This window comes from Mus caroli, chromosome 4 (genome assembly GCF_900094665.2).
Source record: "Mus caroli chromosome 4, CAROLI_EIJ_v1.1, whole genome shotgun sequence".
NCBI classification, from domain to species: domain Eukaryota; kingdom Metazoa; phylum Chordata; class Mammalia; order Rodentia; family Muridae; genus Mus; species Mus caroli.
This window is the reverse complement of record NC_034573.1, coordinates 42,097,694-42,123,495: the sequence shown is the minus strand read 5'-3', so window position 1 is coordinate 42,123,495 and position 25,802 is coordinate 42,097,694. Positions and strand designations below refer to the sequence as shown.

Sequence of the window (25,802 nt, the reverse complement as noted above, 5' to 3'; positions counted from 1 at the left end):
CAACTGTCACTTTAGATGGGTTTCTAGAATTTGATAAAATCTTACCAATAATTTGTGAGTGGAAATGATGTGAGAGATCTCAGCTCTTCTAGAGCAGTGCAAGAAACAGATGCAGAGCCAGCAAAAGAGCAAGAAGAGCCATGAGCAGAGCTGATGAAACAGAAGCAGGAGCCTGAAGCCAGAGCTGGAACAAAACGGGCAGATTTTGTACCCATCTCAAGGAGGTCTTTGGACCTTCCTATTTGTAGAACAGAGTTTAAAATAATCTCTACTAGATCCCATGGAGAAAAAGACCTTAGCTAACATATGGGTTACAATACAAATCAGACAGGCTCCAACACCAGCCTTTCGTTTATTTATAAACTGTCCTAAGATACCGCCTATGGTGATAGTGTCCTTGACTCTCCTCCAAGTTGATATTTCCACACATAGAGCCGTCTCTGGGCCAGGCGACAGTTGTATCGTCTCAAATGCTATCTAGAAGATGCTATGGCATGTGAATATAGTACTGACGTTTCTAGTCTTCAAGATGGCAATAGAAAAAACTGGGAAATGGGGACTGGTTAGCTGGTTCTGAAAAGTAAGGGGCATACATTGTTTTTAACAGATTAAGTTTATTTATTAAAAAGAATAGACATAAAATATCATAAGATGTTATTTTGTAACCACCATTATAAGATATTGCCATAGATTCAGGTGTCATGGAAAATGGAACCTAGTAGGTCCTCTCTTGCCAAAGTTGCTGATCTGGTCTGGGATGAGGGACAAAAGTCACATTTCTAGAATGTTAACTGCCTCTGGGAAGGCTGACGCTGCTGGTGCCCAGATTGCACTTTCAAAACCTGGAGGAATCCCTGCCTGTGCTCACGAGGAGAGTACATAAAAATGCTCACAACATGAACTTAGAGCAAGAGCCGAAAACAACGCGTTGGCTAAAGCAAGATGATTAGAGAAACTACAGCAAATTACGAGAGGTAGTAAGGAATAATCAAAGTTAACTAGCTGGAGCTCTGTACGACATCGACATACAGAGGTCTCAAGTAGAGTTTTGACCCAAGTGAAAACTAGTTTCAGAAGACTGGTTATATTCCCACAATATTTAAGCCATACAAATCATAGCCAATGGTAATCCAATATTCAGAATATGAGGGAGGAAGGGAGATTTAACTGGACACCAGGAAATCCCAAATGTTCTTGTGTTGGTGGTTCAGCAATGTTTATTACGGCATTCTCTCTGTGTGTATAATGTATTTTAGTTACTTGGGGACTTTTAAATAAATTCTGTATATGTGAAATACTTGACTTTTTAATCAGTTATGCATTTTCAGTTTTATATTATTTTAATTTCCCATAGGATCCCAGAGTGGGAGTCTGCGCTGAGGAGAGAGAACACTGGTATTTCAAGAGAAGCACCCAAAGGGAATTCAAGAAGGCAGCTCAAGGTTCTTATGCAGTCCAGTGGGCCTGGAATTAACCAGGGACAAGGCTTGAGAGCTGGGGGTGGAGGCAGCATGGCCAGGGCCTGGAGAGAACCCAGCAGTTTGAGGAATTAGTAAAGAAGGAAGGACAAATGTGTATTGCCATGGTTTTCAACCTGTGAGTCGTGAACCCTTTGGCAAACCTCTATCTCCAAAAATATTTACATTACGATCCATAACAGAATTTATAGCTATGAAGTAGCAACCAAAGTAATTTTATGTTTGGGGTCACCACAACAGGAGGAATTGTGTTAAAGCATCGCAGCATTGGGAAGGTGGAGAACCACTGGTGTATTGGATTGGGCCTGTGCCTCTGGGATGGAATTACCTTTTGTTGGTGAGCAAGGAACTGGGATTAGGTGGCTTCAGTTCAGGGCAGGATCAGGTGATTACTGAATTCTAGAAGGCAGTGAGGAATGCTAGGGAGGTACCAGCCTGCATTCAAATCCCATGTGCTCTCTATGAGATCTCCCAGCCTCCTTCCTCCCTTTCAGACTGAGGGAAACCACACTGTCTGAGAAATACTAAGCATTAGATGACAGCCTGGGTAAACAGGCTTGCTAGAGTATCTGGTGTAAACAGTAGGAGACTAATCAATGTTAGATCTCTCCTTTCTTCCCTGAAAATCAAATACCTCTCGAGCTATGAGGGGTGAGCACATCATAACAGGCGACAGAAGGAGCTCATGATTTCCTTGACTCTGATGAAACTCAGATTGGGCCTGATACTGAGGTGGGGGCAATAAATAAGGTTGGGAGGGTATCCTGCAGCAACAGAAGCCATGGCTTCCCCACTAGTGTCACCGAGCAATTTGGGGACAATCCCGAGGAAGGTTCTAGAAACATTTCCTGAAGAACTCTATCCACCGTGAGGGTGTTGAACAGCAGAACTGCAGACCCATCCTTTGCCACTTGGGATCTTTCAATGGGCTGAGTGCTTTCACTGACATGCATCTGAACCACTTCAGAGAGCCTCTCGGATTTTAGGTTTCTTTCAGTTGTTATTCTGGCTCTAGAACAAAGGTTTGTCAACATCCACGATTGAGAAGAACATTTCAGATCTCTCCTGAAAGAAGGAACTGGGAGAGGATCCCCCTGATATCAGTAGCTAAGACAAAATGAAAACAAAACAAAAACACAAAAACCCCAAACCACTAAAATCAAAACAATAACAAAATGCACATATGGCCAACACTATCCTTGGAAAGCATTGAAATCCTACTTAAACCCAGAAGCCTGCATTAGCCAGAGAGGAGAAAGCAGGGAGTGGGGACGTTCGGACTGCTCTGTTCACAGCACAGTTATTCACCATAGCCAGAAGGTGGGTGTGGTTCCAGGATGCACCGATAGAGGCGTGGATGAGCAAAATGTAGACTAGACCTTACAATGGAGTGTTCAGCCTTAGAAAAGAAATACATTCTGGCACGTGCTGCATCGTGTTAAGTGAGATCAGCAAGACAGAAAGGGACAAACCCTGTGGTCAAATTTACAGAAGCAGAAAAGGCGCGCAGGTCCTTAGAGGGTGTCGTTTTCAGCATTGCAAGATGAGAAAATCCCCGAGACGGCTCGCTCAGTGTAAATGTACTTAACGCTCTTGAACAGTGTAGGTACAGTGGTGATACTTTTGTGTAATGTGTCTTTTCCACAATGGAAAAAAGTCACCAGTGAGTTTTCTTGTGTTCACCCTTGCACATGTATAAAATTCCAGCTACGGGTAAATCTGCTTTACTTATGGTTTCCTGCCCCTTTCTCTTCAAACCAGGCCTTTGTCCCCATGGTCTCCCAAAAGAGGGCTTTATTTACTTACTGCTGCTGTTGGCATTGCTTTTGCCTTACCATTTACTTTAATACACACACAGATGGAAGGCTGCTGGGTCTTTCCTTCACTTCTTACTGAGAATATTTTTACTTGAGCTAACAAATCTGCTGGCTCCTAAGTTTCACATGGATTTAGATGTCCCGAGCTAGTGCCTCGCCAGCAAGAACACACTCGGACAACCGGATTCTTCTGCAGCAAGCTTTATTGCTTCATCATGAGGAAGACCCCGAACCCCGGGCCTCTCACTCTTATATACTCTCAGTTCCCATCCACTCACAGCAGGCCACGTCACCTCACCAGGCACACAGCTTCAGCTAATCAGGGCANCAGGGGCATGTCTCCACCAAAATGGATTCGCCAGTATCCTGGTACACCTGCGCAGCTCTCATGATGGTTGTGGCTTATATTCAGGTGAGGAAGTCAGGTGCAAGTCATAAGACTTAGCTGCAGTCCCTGGCGCCTTCTTGGGACTGCTGCCACACCCGCTCGTCACATTTAGATGTCGCAGAAAATGCCCACTGCTGATCTTCCTTAGAAAATGAGGCACTGCCTTCGGACAATCCAATCACTTCTCCTTTCAAGGTTTCAACACACAAAAAGACATATTGTGCTGAGACTCTGTGAGGTTTTGAGATGAGTTTGAATCAAAACTGTGTCTGCAGCCTTTGCAAAGAAGGGGTTTCTGATCCAGGCAGAAGGAACGGAAAGGACCAGGAGGAGTGGGTGGGGGTGGTGTCGTGCTCACTGCTCAGTCTTGGAGAACCACAGCCTCAAGTCTCATAATTTTGGGTTCATAAACAGTATCATTCTGATGCAGAAATGATCCCTCCTAGCCTCTGAGACTAGCCAACAAATGGTTAGCTCCATCCACGTTATCTGCAGTTATCACTGTGTGTGTGTGTGTGTGTGTTTTCTAGGCCCACCCAGCATGCCTTGCCCCCAGGAAAAAGTCAATAAATGGTTATTGAATTTAGAGCGTCCTTCTTCCCAATCGCTGAGGTTTAATCTATTCCCGATTCAGAATATCTATTAACTTCGCAGCATCACTAAGCCTTAAAAAAAAAATCCATTTGTGGCTGCGTTTAAAGACTTCACAGTAAATCTCACTATACCGATTAAGAGAAAGCTGTTAAAGGAAGCATGCTCATTCAACACACCAGTAGCCATTGGTAAAATGTAATTTAATTTAATCATTTAAATTTACATTGTTAATGTACAAGAGCATTTCTTTCAAACCACAGGTTAACACACACTTACTAAAAAGCAATGCTGTTAGAGGAGAAGGGCTTGGGAGACTCGGCCATTTGAAACAAAAGCAAGGCACTCTCCAGGAACAGCAAGTGGATTCCCATTTCCTGCTGAGGGCGGGTTCACACTGAGACAGCACTCCAGTCAGGGGGAGAAATCACCTGCATTAATGCTTGTCCTCTGCAGAGCTAGTGTGCCTTCCACTCTGGGTACACTTGGGTGTCAACATTTAAAAATGATGACCTAAGAGGCTCTCATAGTTGTGATAACTATGGAAGACAGAAGAACACTGGCTGTATAGTCTTTTCTTTCAGCACTAGTGTCTGGCTCTTAACTAAAACAGCTTCATCATTCTTCAGACCAACAGATAGATGCTTAGACAGTCCTTTCCCTTCGATCTGTGGGTGTGAGGACAGAAGGGGCAACAGCATTTCCCAGAGCACCGTGCTGCTGTTTTGCTTTGCCTTTCAGACAGGACGAAAAGAAACAACAAAAAAACCAACAACCAAGGAGTAACTTTGCAATACTCAAGGTGCACAAGAAGGTTACGTACGCTCAGTACTTCTAATTTATTCAAATTCAAATTGAATTTGGTCTGAAGCGATCTCGTGTGAAATGTTAGCTTTCCTGATATTTAATAATGTTTATTATGTTTGCATATAAGCTCAACACATTAATGCCAAAGTACTGCTTTATTCAAGGCTGTCTGCAGGTGAAATGTTAGTATGCGTGACTATGTTTAAAAGTTTAGTTTCCTATAGATTCAGTAAGATGTGGGGGAGACTAAGGGAAGATGAATTAAGTCTGAGCCTTTATCCTGTTGCTGTTTGCCCTGCAATGGGCCCCCAGTTTTCTCCTTTGTGAATTTTAATAGATCTGATCAGATGATGAGCCAGGCCCCTTCCAAGTCTGAGGTTCAAAAATCTTAACATCTCAAGCTCTGTCATCTTGATAGGAAGGTGATATAGTTCATCAAATCTTTATACAAACAAAACACAAGATCAAACATCTGAATGAGTTGCAAAAAAAGGAGAGAATATGATTTGTTATCTGGGTTACACTTTGCAGCAATTAGGCAATTCATTTGGCATTTGTTTGATTGTATAATTTAATGACAATATAAACAGTATAGTTTGTTTTTTTTTTTTAAAAAAGACTAAAGCAAAAATGATCAAAAGCTAACAAAAGCTACTGTGACATCAGTTTGACATTCAAAGTTTTTGAGTCTTAGCAAAACGGCCGAAGGTATCTTGACTTGATACAGAGTATACAATATAAAGACTTTTAGACCTTAAAATCTTCAAACATTATTAGAATTTAGCAAAACATAAGCAAAAATTTCATATCAAAGTGCTAAACAGTGCTGCCTTAAAGGTCACTGCAAATGAAGGGTAAAGTAACTGCGTGGGAAGTGACATTTCTTGTACAAATGGTTAATAAAAAGACACATTATAAATATATATGTAACCTGCTATGCTTATATATATATATATATATATGCTTATTTAATTTCTAATTGGTGTATCCAAGTCACCACGAACACCCCATTTGATTACTCTGTATCTCAGCCTCCAGGAGCTGGTGGTCTTGCAATAAATACAGGCAAAGCTATTACAATATAACGTGCATACAAATGTTCGTACAAATAAGGACACTATGCAACAAATCATTTCATAATAACATGGCATCAACAGTAGAAACATATAAAAGGGGGCACAAACACGGAATTTTGAACGGCAACCTACTAATCTCCTCTAGAACTCACGTTAATACTATCTTTTCTTCTTCTTCTCTCTCTCTCTCTCTTTAAAAAGATGATTCTCTTGCTTTCCAAAATTGTCTCTAACCAATAACAAAAATTAAATTATATATATATATATATATATAAATCCTTATCATCTCTGGTGTTTACCCTGTATGACCCAGTTCCTACTTATTTGCTTGTTCTCCTAGGGTTAACACTTGATTGAGTCAACCAGTGCTCCTTGGGCTTCTGAATGGATGAATCAGGAACTTGCTACAACTGAAGTAGGTTTAGAGAACTCTGTCCAGGTTGACAAAAACACAGCGAAGATAGTTGTATGCCATCCGTTTTATAACCTGATCCCCCTTCAGGATGGCTGGATAGTCATCAGGGGTCGAATTCCATCAAGAATGGCCTGAAAGTCTTAGAAGGGCCACACCTCCGAAGGGTTCTACAGGGCAGGTAGATCAAGTCTTAGCTAGGAAAATGAGCGTGCCATTTGATAGCATGACTGCCTCCTTCTTATTTTCATGTAAAATAAGGGGGAGTTCACAAACAAGACTTAGTAAGACAGCACTCTAAAAAATTGCACTTGTATATGGAAGCAAATAGCCATTATCATTTTTGCTAAGTCTGATTTGTAGATAATCTTCCATCTTTTGCCATTTTTTTAAGAAGAAAGAAATGAAGAAAATGGAATTTTCTGCCTCATTTGCACCACGTATCTACCCTTGACACAGGAAGTATATCCTAAAGGGATCCGTCGTAGGACACAGCCCTACCCTGGTGAACAGCCCTTGGCTGTTCTTTTTTTTAAATACAAAGCAATCATAATCATATTCCCCAGAAAGAGTTTTTTTTTTTAAAAAAACAAAACAAAACAAAACAAAACAGTTATATTATCCTTTCTCCCCACCCCACTGCTGGGATAGCATCATCCAAAAGTGCTTTGTCAGCAATTTCTTAGAAAAGCCTCATGAACTATTTACCCCCTCCCAACCCACCCACCAAAGCCTAAATATAAAACACAACCCCAACACAATACTCTGCAAGGTTTCTGGCTTTAGGTTGTAAGGAAAGGTGCCAGGAAAAGAAAAAAAGTCTTTGCTTTCTACGAGAGCTGCTTTTCCCCTGAAGGAAGGACAGTGAGTGTGGAAGGTGTTCAAACCCATTCTTTTGCTCACTTAATGATCAGGTGCCAGCAGAGCAAGTAGCTCTCTGCTCAGGCTTCCCCTGCTCAGAAAGGCAGGGTGTCAAGGAAGAGCTTGTCGATGACAGAAGGTGGAGGCACCAAGTCCTCTAGCTTCAGGTAGAAGATGCGCTGGAGGCCCTGGGTACAGATCTTCCTCAGTTCTACCAGTGCGCGCAGGACCTTGGGCTCCGAGGGCTCCAGAGCCTGTCCCTTCCTCTGGTGGTCCTTTAAGCTGCTTGTGATCTTGGTGCATAGCTCCTCCACTCTCTTTGGTTCTTTTAACCCATGTCGCTCTGTAGGACAGAGAGAAGTTGGTAAGTTTGGGGGCAGGTCAATGGCACTAGACGTCCTAATTAAGGTCTCTCTCCTTTTCCGTCAGCCAGGGTTAGGCATTTTACAGCCGGATGGGCCTTTGTGGACTGGAGTGATAGCTCAGTTAGAAACTCAGTCAGGGCCTGCTTTTAATTCCCCAGAACCCACCAGATATGGTGGCACATACTTGTAATTCTAGCCATGGAGAGGCAGAAGCAGGAGGATCCAGTGCTGGATAGCTAGCCTTGCCCACTTGGCTTGATACAGGAAAGTGAATTAATGTTTCTGTCCCAAACTGGGGAGGAAATCACTGATGTGAGCCTCTTAGCTCCTGATTCCAAGTGTGTTCCTATGGTTCCATGCTAGCCACTGCCAAGAAAGGCCACCTCTCCTTCCTGTGTTTTGACCTATGCCTTGAACTCTACAAAACACACAAGTCCTCTCAGGCAGAGAAGGAAAAATCACAGCAGAGAGAGGGAGGCCTGGGAGGACATGGGGCAGGCATTTATTAAGACATGGGGAATATCTCTTAATTCCACAAAATTATACAGAAAAGGGTTCCCATGGTAGTCTTTTTTTTTTTTTTTTGGTAAAGCTGGTGATATTTTCAGTCACACAGTTGCAGAAAGCTGGCATTTGAGCCCATCTTCCAGGAAGAGTTGTTCTCTGGCTAGAAAACACTGTTGGGTCTCGCTATGACACAAGAGCCCGACATCCCATACAAGAGACTTTTACAGCTGCTGTAAAGTAGAACCTCTTTTCTAAGGGAAGACTGGGGTATCCTTTATTCCTAATTTTCTTCTATTGTTATATTTATATCTAAAACCCATGTTTATTCATTTGTGTGTGTGTGCTCGTGTATGCTCATGTGTGCTCTGTGTGTGTGTGAGCATTGATCTTGGTGTCTTCCTCAATCTGGTCCTTATATAAAACTCCACTTTTTGAGGGGTAGAAGGTATCTTTCTAAACAGCGATCTAGCCTTAGCTTCTAACCTCTCTTAGATTTAGTTGTTTTAGTCATAGGTCTTGTTAGAAAAGTCATTTCTCTGAAGCAAAAGCTAAAGAAAACAACTACCAAGACAATTTTCTTTCTTGTCCCAAATAAAAGAGGCCTGAAAAGCAGGAAATATGCAATCTCACAGTGTGGTTAGTGGATATGACTTGGGGTAAGTGCTTTCTTCACTAGGGCCCTAAGAGAGGAGGCTGGATCTAAGGCTCCTAACGCCCCTTCCAGAGCTGTTGGGTTAAGATGTCTTTAAGTACATCACTGCCCCCAGTATCTCAGTGAATTATGGCTTGCAGGTTTCTGGTGTAATGAAGTGTTTTATAGAGAAAGAAACCCTGGGTTTGGAATTGAATCCAATTCTGGCTCTGCTCTTTGCCTGGGACCCAGTCTCTACAATACTGAATGTCTTCCTACGAGGGAGGAAAACACACAAGTCCTAGTCCTGTTCTTCTTGTTCAACTTAAACATCGGACAGTGACTTGACAGGAAAGTGTGATTGTTAGGTAAATGTCCTCAAACTAAGATGATATTACCTATACCAACTGTAGAGCACCACCCACCAGGATAGCCAGCACCTGAGACAGTGGCTGACACTTGCTGGTGACCGGGAGGCAGCTGTAAGACTAAACCGAGACAGAGCCTCAGTGTGCCCAAGCTTTGCAGCTCTTCCCTTTGCTTGCACTAGGAAACTATAAGCTGGTTAGCCAGGTTCAAACCTCCCCACTTGGTTTGCTAAATGCAGAGCCCCCGTGCTGAAGGCTGAGAGGGAATCCTGCTTGCAGTGGTGAGCTGCCGAAAGTTTATATTGTTCTCCCCAAAGCACAGAACCAGGTGGCAAGTTTGGCAGTAAACTCAAGAGGTATAAAAATGCCCATAGCCTCTGACCAAGCTACCACAATTCCTGGGAATTTATCCAAAGAAGAAAGTCAAGAAAACAAAAACAGCAACTCCGTATGTATGGAAACATTGGGCACAACATTTATCTGTTACCACCCCACACACAAGAACTCAAACAAAGCAAGCACTGGGAAGAGGGGCAAAGATGAGAAAATGGGGTACTGTTCAATGAATAACAGCAAACCCAGACAGTGGAAGATCCTGAAGCTATCAGAGATAAGTATAAAGAATATTAAACAATATGGAAAGATACCGGTAACATTAAATAAAGAAGAGAGTTTTAAACAGCTCCCAGGCTATTATCTCATCTATGCAAAAATAATCATACAAATCTATGGCTGCTGAGATGACTGATCAGGTAAGGGTATTTGCTGCCTGGCCTGATGATCTGAGTTTAGTCCCTGGTCTCCACACGGTAGAAGAAGAAAAATGGATTCCCCCATGCTGTCTGTCCTCTTTGACCTCCAGAATTGCACTGTGGAATGTGTACAAACGCACACATACACATACTATAAAGAAGTGTATTTTATTTTCTTCACAAAAAGGATGAAAATATTTGTGAGATAACTGAATGGCTCTTTTACCTTTCTCTTAAAATGTCTGGGTTAGTGCTATTTGGAGAATACTGTTAAAACAGTACAAGATAAGAGATGGCCCTTCATGAAATCCTGTCATATGGACAGCACAACCAAACACCAACTTGCTGATATTTAATTCTATTAGCATTGAGACACATTAAATCTGATTTACAAGCTGGGAAGAGGAGGTGTCTCTCACAATCAAATGCCAGTCCATTAACCGAGGTCCTTCCATCCTTCCAGGGCCTCCTGTCTCACAGAACATCCAAGATTCCATGCTCATTATCAGGATGAAGAAACTGAGCAATTTGTCGGGTGTGTTGTGGTGGTTGGGGGCGGGGCTGTCAATTGATTGTGGAACCTTAGAGCTAGACTTTCTCTTGGCCAAACTCACAGAAGGGAGCATGGAGTTTTCTCTGCTCTCCAGCCAGTGGCGGCTGCTCAATAACTATGGCAACCATTATTTATTCAGTGAATTGAAGTGGAGATCGATACCTCCTGCCAGCTGGATCAGCCAGGCCTGGAATTCCTTGAGGAATTCATAGACACTCCTGTTAGGAGCCAAAGGCACCTCATCCTGTCTTTGTTGTTGCGAACACTCACAGGATCTGTGGCTTCTTTAGTTTTCCATAGGAGCTAAGATAAAATTCAGTCTCTGTGTATACTCCTGCCAGCAGCCAGCAAGGTTTTCAGTTCACCAGGGAGTCACCAACTGTCTGGGACCTTCTCAGCAATTTAAAATTCCTTAAAATTCTAATCACTGACATTTAGTTAAAGGGACCTTCCCCCACCCCTTGCAGATTAGCAAACAGCTACAGAGCTGAAGTGTGGAGTCCATAATACAGAAGGAAAGAGGGAGTCAGATATTTTCTCATTTCACAGAGATTTATACATGGAAGATAAACATTTCTCTGGGCAGGAGGGGTGTAGCTTAGTGGTGGAGTGCTCGATTATCACACACGCCCTGGGTTGAATCCTCGTCAGCAACAACAACCCAGAAATTGTTGTCACCCCCTCCAATGATTTAACCAAACGAGCTTTATACACTGGGTTTATACAATCCTGCATTTCAGTGTTATGTTTCCAAGATGTCAAGACGGATGTCTTATAGTCGTGGCTAAGTACTAGACATACATCAGAAACACTGTGCATGTACACTGGAAGAGATTGATCTGCTTTGTTTAAACTCCCACCTAAGAGAAGAATCTGCACTTACGGCACTACAAACCCCAGAATCAGGTTCCACCTACCCTGGCAGGTCAGACATTTTAACTTGCGAATAGAACTCCTTTAACAGCCTTTAGGTTATACTCTTTTACTTAGATTACCTTAGCTCAGAATGAGGCAAGGCAAATGTTTTCTCTAATTAATATGTAAGAAGACTCAGAGTTAAGTGACTTGCCTAGGGCTGAGCTTAGCAAGCGACCAGTTTCTTTCAAACCAAATCTGAGAATTTCTCTCACCACCAGCTGACTACCTGCCTTCAACTGCCTCTAACTGTTAGAAAGTTTCTCCTTATCCTGAGATAAGGTTTCCTTCAGCAACCTCCTATTTTCTGTGGACCTAATTAACTAGTGGTTAATTACTTCTTCCAATAGATGTTCATTAAGTACCTACTCTGGGGCAAACAGTACTGTAGCCAGTGGGGTCAGAGCAGTGAAGGAAACAGCTCACTCTACTGTGTGGGGCAGTTCGCATCTAAAGACATGTTTGGATTCCTATTAGCATATTAACATATTAGATATCCATGTCACAGAAGGCTGTGCTGAGTGTGAAGAGGGCAGGAGGGAGTCAGAGGGAAAGAGGAGGAGGCAGGAGGAGAGGAAGGAGGAAGAGGAGCAGTGTAGAGAAGAGGGGAGTAGAGGGAGTGGATGGGATTGACGGAGTGGAATAATGAGACACTCAAAGCACTGCTCATGTACTTCCCCCTCAGCCAGTTAAGATCTACTCCTCTCAGATCCAATATTCTGTCAAGGAAACTTCCTTCTTGGCTCCTTGTCTAGGTCAGATTCTCTTCTAGGACAGGATCTCCCTTTGCAGGACAAGCAAGTTTGAAATCTGATCCTCACGTGACAATTGCCTGCCTCTCTCCTTAGGTTTAAGCTCCTAAGGAGAACTGTCCTGTATTTGCTTTCTGTGCTCCCATGTCCTGCCCCAAACCTAGCACACCAACGGTGCTTCATACACATCAGGTTAGATGAATCTGTAAGTTGGAAGATCCAAGTCATTTAGGAAATGACTAAGTGAATACTAAGCGTGAAAGTTGCTCAGATGAAAAGAATGAGCTGGGAGCTGTTAAGAAGCTCACAGTACTAAAGAACTTTACAAACTCCCAGACTTCCCAGGCAGAAGCCCCCCTCTTCGTGCCTCTCAGCCCTGTCAGTTGTGAGCTGGGTGACTTTGGGGCGTTTTCACACTTGTGAAAGAGGGCTAAAAATGCCAGTTGCTTTTGGTCTTGCTCTGAGAATTAAATGATCTTTACATAGCAAGTACTTGGAATATAGTAGTATATTAATAAAAACTTGCAAATACTCTGTTTTAAAAACTCCATTCATTACCTTTCGTGCTAGCCATGGCTCTGAGTTCATCTGCTAATGGCACAGAACTCTTCCTTCTCCCAAACTCATAATAACCTCTGGGGATTCCTTCCCTGGGGTCCTATTCCAGACACTTTAGTTACTCTCTGTGTGGTGTTCCTTGCATCCGTGTTTTCTCAATGAGAATTTCCTCTGGACAAGGTCTCTAATATCTGCTGCCTGCGTTGTTTTAATTGCTTTTGACTGGCTTCCTTGCTGTGATCCATCCCAGGTACTTCCAGATTTATTAAGCAACACTAAAACCACATATGTGAAACTCTTGGCATAGTGCCAGGTACGGTCTAAAAAATATTAGCTATCATTAATGTTAAAGAGTCCTAATTGACAATAGGCTCCCTTGTTCCTCAAAGAGTGGCTCGCATCCCAGAAGAGTCAACAAAGCCCAGGAACCTCTGAGAAACGCACAACCTTAGGCCCTGCTCCAGACCCACACAACAGCATATGTAACTTAACCCTATGTCCAATGCTCTGTATGCCGGGTGGAGAAGCTCAGCCCTGGTGAGTCCTTGCCCTCAAAGCTGCTGGGCAGCATCTCTATCCTATGTTCACCTCATCTCCGTAAACCCCATTTCCCAAGGCATCTTATTTTACTGCCTATGAGAGCTTTCTCCCAAAGAAGCTTGTTCCCACGTCAGTGTTTTATGTTGGTTTCTTACATTGAGCTAACGTTTGCTATTTCACAGTTCACACTTCTGCCTCTTGGTCGATAAGAGAAGCCCCAGGATCTCCTCCTCAGAGCAGAAAGCAGTGCCTAGAGACAGGGATGGATAGCATTCAGCAGTAGCCCATCACCTCAAGCCAGCTTTCTTGAGCAGGTCTTGGGCCACTGGCCAATTTTGAGATGATGACACAGTTCTAGCCAAGGAGGAAGAAAAAAATGGGGCTGTACCGGAGACAGCAAACATGTAACAGGACTTCCTGCTCTGAGCCCCTCCTCTGTCTCTAGGAAGTCACACTGCTGCCACTTATTGAACCATGTGTCCTCTGCCAACTGCTGGCCAGCCCCAGAACCCACGCTGGTCAGGGAGCCACAAGTTAGGTCGAGGTGCACAAAGCTATCTTTTCTGTCTGTCTCTCTAAGACTATGGACTCCTTAAAGGGAAGGGACTCTGTGCCTGGCATGTGGCAGAGTGCCACAGACACCGACTGAATTAATCTAAGTGAAATTAGGCATCTCTCAGGGAGTCAGGCTATTTTCTAATAACAATGGTGGGCTAAAAATTATTTAGATTTTCCTAATTTGAGAGACTTGCTGATATTTACAACACACCTGTTCAATGAATACTGGTCATGCACCAGACAGTAGGATTTAAAGACTAGTAGGATTCCCTTTGCCCTTTTGTTTGGGCCCCCAAAGTATATCCCAAGTGTGGCCAGGTGAAGACCTGAACTCAGACCTTTAATCTCCACATCCATACTTGCCCTTGCCACATGGCTGATAGCTCTGTTTGATGGAAAAATCAGAATGGCCAGATATTCAAAGGGAGCAGACATGCTCTGGAACAACAGGGTGGGGGATCAGCTAAGTGCTCATCTCACCACTGCCCCTAGATCTGCCTTTCTTCCACCTCCATCTTAGAGGTCATGTTCCAAGAAGACCAGGAAAAATAGATAGAAAAGAAAGAACTCATTGTTCTACCTTGAATCTATAAAACAACACCTTGGGAAATTAAAAAAAAAAAAAACTCCATTTGGGCATCAAAATTTCTTCTGCTATTGGCTCCAAAGGACCCTTTAGATCATATTCCCCTATCAATCACTAGATAGGAAATTCATGCTTATAGTCCAAGGTTATAGTTCATAGTAACAAGGCAAATATCCCAATGAGTCAATTGTTTCACTGAAAAGCCTGTACATTTTCCCAGAGCCCAGAGACTGTGTGCAAGCTGGTGCCCCGGGAGGTGGCAACGCTATCTTCCAGCGTAGACTCCTGCCTCTGCTCTCAAGTTTGCTTCAGAACAGGAAGCCATTCAGAATCATAGCTTGGACTCCTTGAAATGCTCTCCTCTTTCCGCTCTCGTCATGTATATGATTAAATCCATGAAGAAAGCAATTTGACTGTCCATGATTTCCCCACAACTGCGCTGGGCTGTTTTATGGTCATGCCCTGGATCTCTGGTTTCCCTGGTTTAGAGTGACCTTTTCATTGAAATGCTACTGCTTTGGGAAGTTACTCATGACCAGTACATTGAGTGTTCTTAATTCCCCATAACGTAGCGTTTACCCAGACTTCCTCTTCACTGAATCTATCCCTTCAAAAACCTAAACATTGCCAGACATAGTGGCTTCTGCCTTTAAACCCAGAACTCTGGAGGCAGAGGCAGACAGATCTGTGAGTTCCAGGCCAGCCTGATCTACAGAGTTCAGGCACAGCCAGGGCTAGATAATGAGACACTGTTTCAGAAAACCAAAAACCAAACCAAACTAAACCAAAGAATTTAAATGCTAACCACCATGCATAGAGCTCCTTATACCATATCTTGGTAGATGACAAAATTCCTGTTATCAGGATGCATGTCCAGTTAATCCTCCTATTCCTGCACACCGACAGCCTGGCCTGGAGAGGCCCCAACGCCCAAACTTTGTAAAGAGGTAACTCCACACTAACTTTCTGTTTGGAGGGTGGCAAGCCGATAACAACACACTGCACCCCATCAATGTCAAAGAAGCAAAGCCTTCACATTGCTCCAGGGATGTGGCTTTGACAGGAGGCAATGGTTAGGGCAGATGAACTGGGGACCCAGAAAACATGTGAAAACCACAAACTGTGGGGGAACTCCCCATTACTGTAGGATGGGAGATTGATCAAAAAGAGACTACTTCCTGTCCCATCTCACCACCCAGTACTTCAGGGGAGGAAGAAGAAAATATATTGGGGGGGGGGGAGAGACATCATGTTTGGGTAAACTACCACCACTATCCAATTTCTGAAGGCTTTTTGTGAAAGCGAGACTGGCTAATGGGCTAAAATCCCTCCTCCCTTTCCCAGATGCCTGTCTGGTTTCAGATAAGACAGGTTTTTGAATGAATTTTCCTAGGGTTCATCTGATGCTCCACTTTCTGACGATGAGGCATCCTGAGACATCAAGACCTTGGGACTGCCCACTCAACGGACAGTGGCTACTCACAACAGTGGGGGTGCTTCCTGGGCACTGCTCTTCCTCTATTGCCCACTGCTCCTATGCATCCCAGATCCTTCCCAGTCACCAAATCCCAAGAGTTTTGTGAGATTAGAGGCCTAATTCTGCTTGTGTGGTATCTGCAGCACCTCTGACAGCTTGCTCTAGAAAGGCTGTCAGGAATGAAGGTAGCAACTGGAGTTGCCCTTGAGAAAGACCTACATACAAATCATTCGGTCCATCCAGTCTCCCTCACTCTTTTGTGATCACTGTCCTTTGAGTCGCCCAAGTGGCTAAGGAAATAGTTGCCAAACATACTATACTGCCTTGTTTTGTTTGAGATGGGCTGGTCTTAAACTCACCATGTAGGACAAGCTAGCCTTGAACCCACAATCCTCTTGCCTTAGTCTCTTGTGTGCTGGAATTATAGGTGTGAGTTCTTACTGCCATATAAAGCTACCACCTTTTCTTCAAGACACTGAGTTTGATTTTATACTGCTCAAGGTTTCCAAAGAGAAGGACAGGTCAGACCCCAACTTGAAGGAGCTTCTGTCAATCCCACTCCAAGGAGATATGATCCAAGGCATAAGGAGATCTAATGTCTGCCACAAGTCCAGTTTGGCTGTGTCATCAACCCAGTCTTTCGTAACCTACACTGCCACCCCATGGAATGGATGTTATTATTCCCACGTTGTGGATGAGAAAACAGAAGTGCAGAGAAGACAGATGTGCTACTCAATAGTTCTTGCTAAAGAAACACCAGACTCCAGTTTAATAAGGGGGTTACCAGAACCAGAAACCCATGTTTTAATTGCCGTGCCAAACTGCCTCTTCCTCCAGCAATCTCTACCCAAGTGGGCAGTGGGTTGGTCAACTCTGACCACAGCACAGCACAAATGGGTTGCAGAGACTACCACCACCTTCAGCTTAATTTCTATTCTGGATGCTATGTGGACTCTTTGGGTTGGGAACACCTGGTACCCTGGTGTCCATTAACTTCCATAGCACAAAACAAAGCAAGAACTGGCTTCATAAGCCAGGCTCTCCTTGTGAGCCTCAGCCCCTATGCTATACGACTCCCTGTTTCCTCTGCTTCTCCCTGACCTACTTTGTACTCAGAGCCAGCTGCCACTGTAGATCATCCTAGAATGCAAGTCTGGCCATCTCGATCCTCTGTTCAAAGCTTTCTGTGACTCTCCACTGATCTCAAGACAGACCCCACTTGCCTGGGTCTCACTGGGTGCGGAAGGCTAAGGAAAGGTTCTGTAACCCGCGACACTCTGTAGGTCTAGTGGCTTCTCCCAACACTAGATGTTTTAGCCATTTCCTTTTTGACACTTAGGTCAGTCATATTTCCAATTTGGGAAATTTTTATTTATGCTTAGAGCTATTATTCTTTCCACACTGGCCTGTGAACATTCTCTGCTCCCCAGTCTGTGGTCTCTCGACACTTGATCCCTCTCTAGCATCTCCACATTCTGTCCAACCCTCAGCATCCTGTGGATGAATTTACACATCCTGTGTCCTCCAGACATGCACGTCATCATCTTTGAAAACCCAGTGACGCGTGAGTCAGCACCTAGACCAGTGGCTATATATTCAACTCCTATTCCCCTAGTGATACAGCAAGGAACTGTATCAAGGAACTGTTGAAGAAAGCTAAAGGCCCCCCCCCCAATAAACTCAGTCCTACTTTATACTTTCCAGTTTTGGAATGTCTACCTGTCCCAGAAATGCTGAATGGGTCTGAAGTGGAGCTGAAGAGCTAGATGACAAAGTGACCTTGGGGGCTAGTCTCCTTAGAGTCTTTAGAGTGAAGTGCTTGGGTCTTAAACAGCCAGTTGTCTTATGTGTTCTGCTATGACATCAGAAGGCCCTGTCAGTGGAATCCACACCCTCTGAGGCTGTCTTTGCTTTTGTTTCACGGCCTTGGAATACTACGAAAGCCCTAGTGAGAACCAAGCTTCTCACCTAGGACCAAAGACCAGGAGGGGAGAGTCAGGCCCAGGCCTAGCCTGGCCTCTGGGGGCACACAGACACATCAAACTTGGGCTCACAGCTGACATAAGCAGATGCAGGTGCTGAGGCCAGTGGTTCTCAACCTTCCAAACACGGTGACCCTTTAATACAGTTCATGTTGTGGTGACCTCCAGCCATAAAATTATTTTCACTGCTCCTTCATAACTGTCATTTTGCCACTGCTATGAATTGCAATGTAAATATATAATGTAAAGATGGTCTTGGGTGACCCCTGTGAAAGGGTCACTTGACCCCCAAAGGGTTTGTGATCTATAGGTTGAGAAGCACTGGCTTCTGCAAAGCAAGGCTGTTTTAGAAAGGAGAGGCCAGCGTTGCTGACGAACATGATCAGGATCACCTATCTGGGGAATATTTCCTCTAGCCAAGGGCGCAGCCTGTCTGAATTTGGCTCTCAGCCCATCAGCCAAGTTGGGCTTGAGTCTGACCCAAGGGAGGAGGAACCTTCAGATCCAGTTAACCCCTTCTGGAGCTGGCACCTCAAGACACTTTCTCACCAGGTCCACTGATGAAGATGCAACTTAACAAGAAACTTCAAGGATGAAGGGTGAAGGGGAGCCTAGAGCAGCACCCCCAGGGCACAGGGTGGTGGGACATATAGCAAGAGAGTAGAGTAATGTAGCAACTGAGCGTGTGTGTGTGTGTGTGTGTGTGTGTGTGTGTGTGTGTGTGTATGCTAGAGGACATCCTTGGCTATCTTCTTTAGGAATACCACCTACCCTTCTTGAGATGAAGTCTCTCACCGGTCTGGAGCTTGGCAGTTAGGTGAGGCTGGCTGGCCAGTAAGCCCTCAGGGATCATCCTGTTCTACCTCCTCAGTGTTGGCATCGTGAGTTCACATCATGCCATCACACCTAGCATTTTTAAATGTGGGTTCTGGTGACTGAATTTGGGCCTCCAGGCTTGCAAGGCAAGTATTTTACTATCTGAGCTAGGTCCTTAACTCTAGAAACGGAACAAACTTTATACTTCTGTTTTTGAACTTTTCAAAAGGCTGTGGAGTTGAGTCGTTTTCACTTTTTGACAAATACCCATTTTTCTCCATTCTTTCCCAGCCAGGATTAGTAAATGATGCTGTCTTCCATAGGCTGTAGCTCTTTGATGCACTTTAGGTCTCTATACAAGACCTGGGAAGAAGCCCACAGGAATGGCAGGCTGGTTAAGATGATCTTTCTGGAGATCCTTTCTAAAAACAGCCCCGAAGTAGCCAAGTCAACTGCTAACAGGCTCCAGAGGAACTGGGCTCTGATATCAACTCAATAGCATGGATCCTTTCTCCTAGAAGCTCATAAGAGTAAGTTGTGGATACATGCTTTCTTTGCTTAAAGTAGACAAACTTGGTGGTAAGCTATACAGAAACACGGAAGCTACCTGGTCACAGGTAAGAGAAAGGGGGCCACAGTCACCAGCTTTCGGCAGCTGACGCTTACCTGTGATCATACTCAGTGCTGACAGGCAGGCTAAGGCTTGGATATCAAGGTTCAGGCTCTGCAAGTTTAAAGAAAAGTCTTTAATGGAGTCGAGCCACTCCCCAAATCCTCGAAGGCACTGAAGTCGATGCAGGACAAGTCCATTGCAGAACACAAACTTATCTTCAGCAGTGTTTGACCTAGGGGTGGGCAGAGGAGGGAGGCACACATTAGACAGGTCTTCTCTGTCTGGCTAACATGGTCTCATCATAATACATGGGTAGCAACATCACATGGACAGTTCTGGAAGCTGTGCGCAGTACTGTCATGAACAAAGATGTGCTTCTGGGACCAAACCTCCAGCATCATCTGTCTGAGCTAACGTCCTTAAGGAACATGGACCAACGCACCTGTTCCCTAGGGCTAGCATAGGCTAATGGCTTGTCTGGGATGGAATGTGGAGAAGCAAATTCTCAGAGAATATCTAGTTCAGTGATTCTCAACCTGTAGGTTGTGACTCCTTTGGGGGTGGGTGTCCACAGGGGTCTCCTAAGATCATCTACATATCAAATATTTGCATATTAATTCATAACAGTAGCAAAATTACAGTTACGAAAATAATTTTATGGTTGGGTTCACCATACTAGGAGGAACTGTATTGGGGGTGTGTGTGTCACAGAATTAGGAAGGTTGAGAATCACTGAAGTAGGGGAAGCCCAGCCCATGACTTCGGTTACTATGTTGAAATCCCTCGTAGCTGTGATTCTTGATAGCTGGGGAACAGCAGGCCTACTAGGTTCCCCCACAGGAGTGAGGAGCAGGTCATAAGACCCTCAGCAGACATTACAGCCATTGACTCTCCCCTGCCTTTCCATGCTCAGACGAGAACAGCTCTGCCCCACCCAGTTGCATGCAGCCAAGGGCGGTGCTGTCGTGTACAGGAGGTAGGAGACTGAGCAGGGGATCTGTCTGTGCAACTTTTGGGAGGTTATTATTCATATTAGGTGTGACTTTTTGGTGATACATCTTTGGGAGGGGCACCTACATCACTGTAAGCAAACCCTCATATATGCTCCCGTTAGCTAACCCGGTAAACATACGGGTGCATCATCCTGAGCTTGGGAAAAATCATTTCTTTGGCCTATTGTTGTTGGTCCCCTGTCTGGGGTGAATGGATCTTTGTTAGGCGGTCTCCTGAAGTAAAGTTATACAATGGCCTCTCTCTGCCGAGAATGGGAGATCTCCCCTTGGGGCTTGCAGTCAAGGCTGCTCCCTTATTTCCTTAAATGCCAGGAGCTGATAAGGCCCGAGGCTAGACACTATAATTCCATTATGTAAACTCAAAGCAACAAGTTTCTCCGTGTGCCAATCACAGAGGCAAAGGCAGCAGAATGTATTAGCTCCTTGAACTTAAATAAGGGAGCTATAGAGGGCTGTTTCTAAATTTGCCAATGTGTTCATAACCATCCCCTTTCTTACAAAAGGAGCCCTGAAACCTCCATCCGACATGATGGCTTAGCAGTGTAACCTTGGCCACTCCTTTCATCTCTCTGCACTTCCTTTCTCTTATCTATGGAACAGGAATTTAATCATCATTTCTTAAGGTTGCAAAGGGATTTAAATAAAGTGAAGGCTTTTGAAAGCCTGTGCTCAGTGTCTAGCACACAGAATGATTCAGAGAGCGCTAGGTGTAACTCATTCTCCATTTTGTGGGATCTTTACTTTAATCTCGGCTTTTCCTTAACTTTCTTGTCCTTGTTTCTCTCTCTAGGTCAATTGCATGCACAAGCTAGTGTCTGCACTTCCAGATGAATAGCTCTATTCGTTCCTTCACTCAGCTGGCAGTTACTGAGCGCCAAAGATGAGAAGGTGCTGGTTCTGGGCACTGCAGAGAGCTTGGTGAGCTGTGGTGCGCTCCATCGGCATAGAGGCACCTCCTCTGCTTAGTCCACTCTTGTGTGCCCTGCACTGGCTCTGAATTAACCTAAACCCAGGCACTTCAGCCACGAGCCCCATCTCTCCGTCAGGTCCTTCCACACAGGGAGCAGATGGACAGAGTGGTCTCACTGAGTTTGAACATGGATTTCTAACCACTGTTTTCAGGATCAAGGGAGCATGAGTTACAGTGCAGTTTCCAGTGCTCTGTAGACTTCTAGGTCAAAGTGGACGGGGGCAAAGCCCTGGAGCTACATTTTGTGCAGGAGTTTCTGGTGTCACGATATGGAATGGGACCATATGGGAGAAAAGAGAAAGAGGGAAATGCTGGTTTTTCTTATAACACCCGGTGAAATACGGGTCTATCTCTGATGTATGTAGTTGAAATGAAGCAAGGAAGATCGAATTAAATATGCCCTGGGTGAATAAAAACTAATATATTTTTTTTTATCTTAAAAAAGAGACCTGTGTGGAGAAGAGCTTAGGTCTGGATTCAAGCTATTTGAAGACTCACTCACTGTTAGGCAAAGCAGTACACATCTGGGTCCCGGCATTCAGGACTGGACAGGGAAGATTCCAAGCTCAAGGCTCATTGTGAGTCTGAGACTAAACTACCTAGTGAAACCTATTGATCCACAAGTATAGGTAGGTAGGTAGGTAGATAGATAGATAGATAGATAGATAGATAGATAGATAGATAGATGATAGATAGACAGACAGATAGGCAGATAGATAGAATTCACTTCCTTGGGGCTGGAGAGATGGCTCAATGATTGAGAGCACTGGTTGTTCTTCCAAAGGACCCTGGTTCAATTCCCAGCACCCACATGGCAGTTCACAACTGTCTGTAACTCCAGTTCTATGGGATATGACAGTGTCACATACACATACATGTATATAAACACCAATGCACATAAATTAAAAATAAAAAGAATCCACTTCCCTCTCATGCTTGCTGCCACTCAGCAGTAAGGAGTGAGCCAAATCTTTCGACCCGAGAGCTCAGCTGTGGAGTTTTCAGAGACCCATGTGCAACAGTCATGTGTGAAACAGAAACTCATAAGGCAAACCCAGTATTTCCACAAACACTTCCGATACCATGAGATCAGTCCTGGGGCCAAGGGCTTGAGCGACCACCAAATCCATCCTCTCTGTTTTGCATGGAACAGAGCTGGGTTTCTAGCGAGGCAAAGCTCTGCTTGGAGGCCTAAGGTATCTACTCTTCTTAGACCTCAGACTGGAACCCAGGGTCCCAGCGGCGTCCTGCCCCCTCCCCTCCCCCCTCCTCCTTATGCTTTCTGTTCCCCACTTCTCAGTGTTTGCATGTTTGAATGAAATTCATCTTTGCGTCTTGAACAAACTCCTCACTGTTACAAATGAGGAGGCTGAGAGAAGATAGAACAATAGGACCTACCTGATGGAAAGTCTAAGAACAAACAGCTCCAAAAAGGCTGATTCTATAAGTAACGTCTGATCTTCTTTGGGGAGATCAGTGAATCCCGGGATCTTTTCTGCCCAGCTTCTGGACACGTCAATGGAGGCCGTCAGAAGGTTGTAGAACTGCTGCACGTGCTCAGCATCTGTGCCTGCAGTGGCCTGGTCGGTGGGACAGTACTGGAAAGTAATGCACAGAGAGCAGCCTTACCCTGATTGCACGGGGATGGCGCCACCATTGAAGACTGGCTCTGCCTAGATGCCAATGCCTAAATCCTACCCCCCACTTAACAAACCACTAACATTCACAGCCTCATCTGGTCCTCCAATGGCCCTGGGATACAATAAAATGAATTTATTGTTATTATCCAACAGATAGAAATCCCTTTAAGACCCATCAGTGTGGGGGTTTGTTGAAGTATCTAGGGAGCTTTATACAGCATCTGTGTCTCGGTTCTGCCTTCAGAAACGTTAGGGTAAGTGGTCCGGAGTGAGATCTGCTCACTGGAAACTTTAAAAGCTTCATAGATGATTCCACAGAGCATCCCACGGGACAAACCCTGTCCACAGGGAAACCACTGTCTTAGGACCTTGGGTCTGAGTAGGCCTTCTGGCTTAGTGGGTTCTGCCATAGCATAGTAATCTCCCAATAAGATGCTTTCAATTAGGAGCCAGAGAGTTTCAAAGTATAGTCTCTAGATTGGTAACATCAATCAGCAACAGCTAGCAGTGTGCTAGAAATGGCAATCCCAGGTCACTCTGGGGGGTATAGGTCCAACAGCCTGCTTTTTTTTATCAAAAAGGATGGTTCTAATGTCCATTGATGTGTGGGAATTAACCAATTAACCAATAAGAGAAACGACTGAGTTTTGTTCACTGTTGATGGATTTCTATGAGATAAATCTCATAGGCGTGTTGGGTTGGGGAGTTCCTCTGTGGCAGAGCCCAGACAGCCATATGCTACCAGACTTGGTGATTTGTGGCTGCTTGTATTAATCAAAATTAGATAAAATTAAAAATTCAGTTTCTTATCCCACAAGCCATATTTTAGGTATTTAAAAGTTAGGTGGGTAGGGTACATGTTCATCATTGAAGAAAGACATACTAGACTGCACAGAGCTAGGAACTGCGGGTGGGATGGGCAGAAGGTGGGGAAGAAGAGGAAGACAGTGGAGGAAGACAAAGGAAGAGAAGAGGGAGGGGGAAGGGGAGTGGGGAGAGGTTTCTCCCAAGCTTTTTTTTTTTCCTTTGTTTTTTTTTTTTTTTTCGAGACAGGGGTTCTCTGTATAGTCCTGGTTGTCCTGGAACTCACTCTGTAGACCAGGCTGGCCTCGAACTTAGAAATCCACCTGCCTCTGCCTCCCAAGTGCTGAGATTAAAGGCGTGCACCACCACTGCCCAGCTCTCCCAAGCTTTTGGCTATTCTGGTAAAGGCACAGTTTTGCCTCTCACAATGGAGGCGACATCTTTTCTGCTTCCAGCAGAATGATCTAGGCAGCAAGATCAAGGGACAAGAGCAGAGGCATGAGAGATGCTGTGTGAATGGGTGTGAACGGGTGCAAACAGATGCATCATTGCCTTCCTGTTCACAGGAAAGAGTCAAGTCCCACCCCACCCCCAAACTTCGATCCTCACCAGTCAGGGATTTTAACCCTTATTTTATAAGGAAACTGACGCTTAAGGTTACATAGCTGCCCATGGTAAGCTAGAGTTTAAAGTATGTCTGGGAGTTTAAGTCCTATGTCTCTTGACTTTATATTTTGAGACAGGGTCTTATTATGGGGCCATGACTCACCTGACTCTCACTACATATACCAGGCCTGCCTCAAACTTGCAGCCATACCTTGTCTCTGCCTCCTGAGTGCTGATACTATAAGCTGACTGTTAGTATGTTTGATGTTGGCTGGTGATGCAGCTTACTACTTACACGAAACAATGAAGGCTCTGGTGTTTAATCCTCAGCATCCCTGAACCATTCCCAAAAGATATGATGATGCAAAGGATCAGACTCACAGCCTGTACACGTTAGGTAAGTGCGTTATCACTGAACTACGTCCCCACCTGACTTTATTTCTTTTCAGTACAATAGTCAGGGTGGGTGCCTAGGTTTGCCAGAAAGCCCAGACCTGATTGGAGGAGAGCCAGTGACCAATAAGGCACTGTTGGGAAACCTCCCTCATTCGAGGAGATGAGACACTAGATGTAAGTGGGTCTTTTTTTTTTTCCTGTTTTCCCCAAGAAGCAGTAAGACATAAAGGTACAGACATCAGATGTTGAGCCCAGGGACTTTATTTATAGTTTTATTTGGGCTCCTGATTTGTGACATATTGTAGTGAGCCCAGTATTCTCTTCTATGGGGTAGGGATAATAACATTGTTAAAGGTCTGTTGTGATGGCCCTTCTATGGAAGGGCTGAGATGTAGAGGGAGCTAAAAAGCAGATGACACTGATGTTACTGAAAGAGTTCTGACACTGTCACCATCCCTCGCCTTCCACATTTGCCGAGTAAGGACTGTATTGCATTAAGCAGAAGCTTTCTAATCTTCACGTCAACCTTCTAAGATCTTGTAACATCATGTCTAGTCTAAAGCCAGGCTTCCTTTTGTTGTTGTTTTGTTTTCTGAGACAGGTTTTCTCCTGTGTAGCCCTGGCTGTCCTGGAACTTGCTCTGTAGACCAGGCTGGCCTCAAACTTAGAAATCTGCCTGCCTCTGCCTCCCGAGTGCTGGGTTTAAAGGAGTGTGATATCGCTGCCGGCCAAAGCCAGGCTTTCTTTGTTCCCAACCATGTCACAGTTTGCCTGGGCTTATGAGTCCCCCAGACAGTGGGTGGTATCATGGGGTAGAAGAACAAGTCCAGGAGAGGAAAGCAGCTCCCTTCCCAAGGACATTTGAAAAGGCCATGAGACCCTGAGTGAGCCTGACCTCTCTTTTTAACACACACTCTCCTAGCCAGAGGAGAGCTGAGCAAAGATATCGGCTGCACATCTTTAGACAAAT

General features: G+C 44.5%; 1 protein-coding gene across 2 annotated transcripts in view; it reads right to left on the bottom strand.

Moving 5' to 3' along the window:
- Positions 1 to 7,303: 7,303 nt before the first annotated feature.
- The window catches only part of Nr4a3 (nuclear receptor subfamily 4 group A member 3), a 38,296-nt gene continuing 19,797 nt past the window's right edge, over positions 7,304 to 25,802 (bottom strand). Inside the window, exons 6-8 of one of the 2 annotated variants that reach the window (XM_021160733.2) lie at positions 22,785 to 22,984; positions 19,457 to 19,635; positions 7,304 to 7,773 (exon numbers count right to left, since the gene is read on the bottom strand). In XM_021160733.2, the coding sequence (XP_021016392.1) occupies positions 7,526 to 7,773; positions 19,457 to 19,635; positions 22,785 to 22,984 (627 nt within the window). In that variant the 3' untranslated portion in view covers positions 7,304 to 7,525. The remainder of the gene's footprint in view (positions 7,774 to 19,456; positions 19,636 to 22,784; positions 22,985 to 25,802) is intronic. The other variant, XM_029476458.1, reaches the window with a different exon arrangement.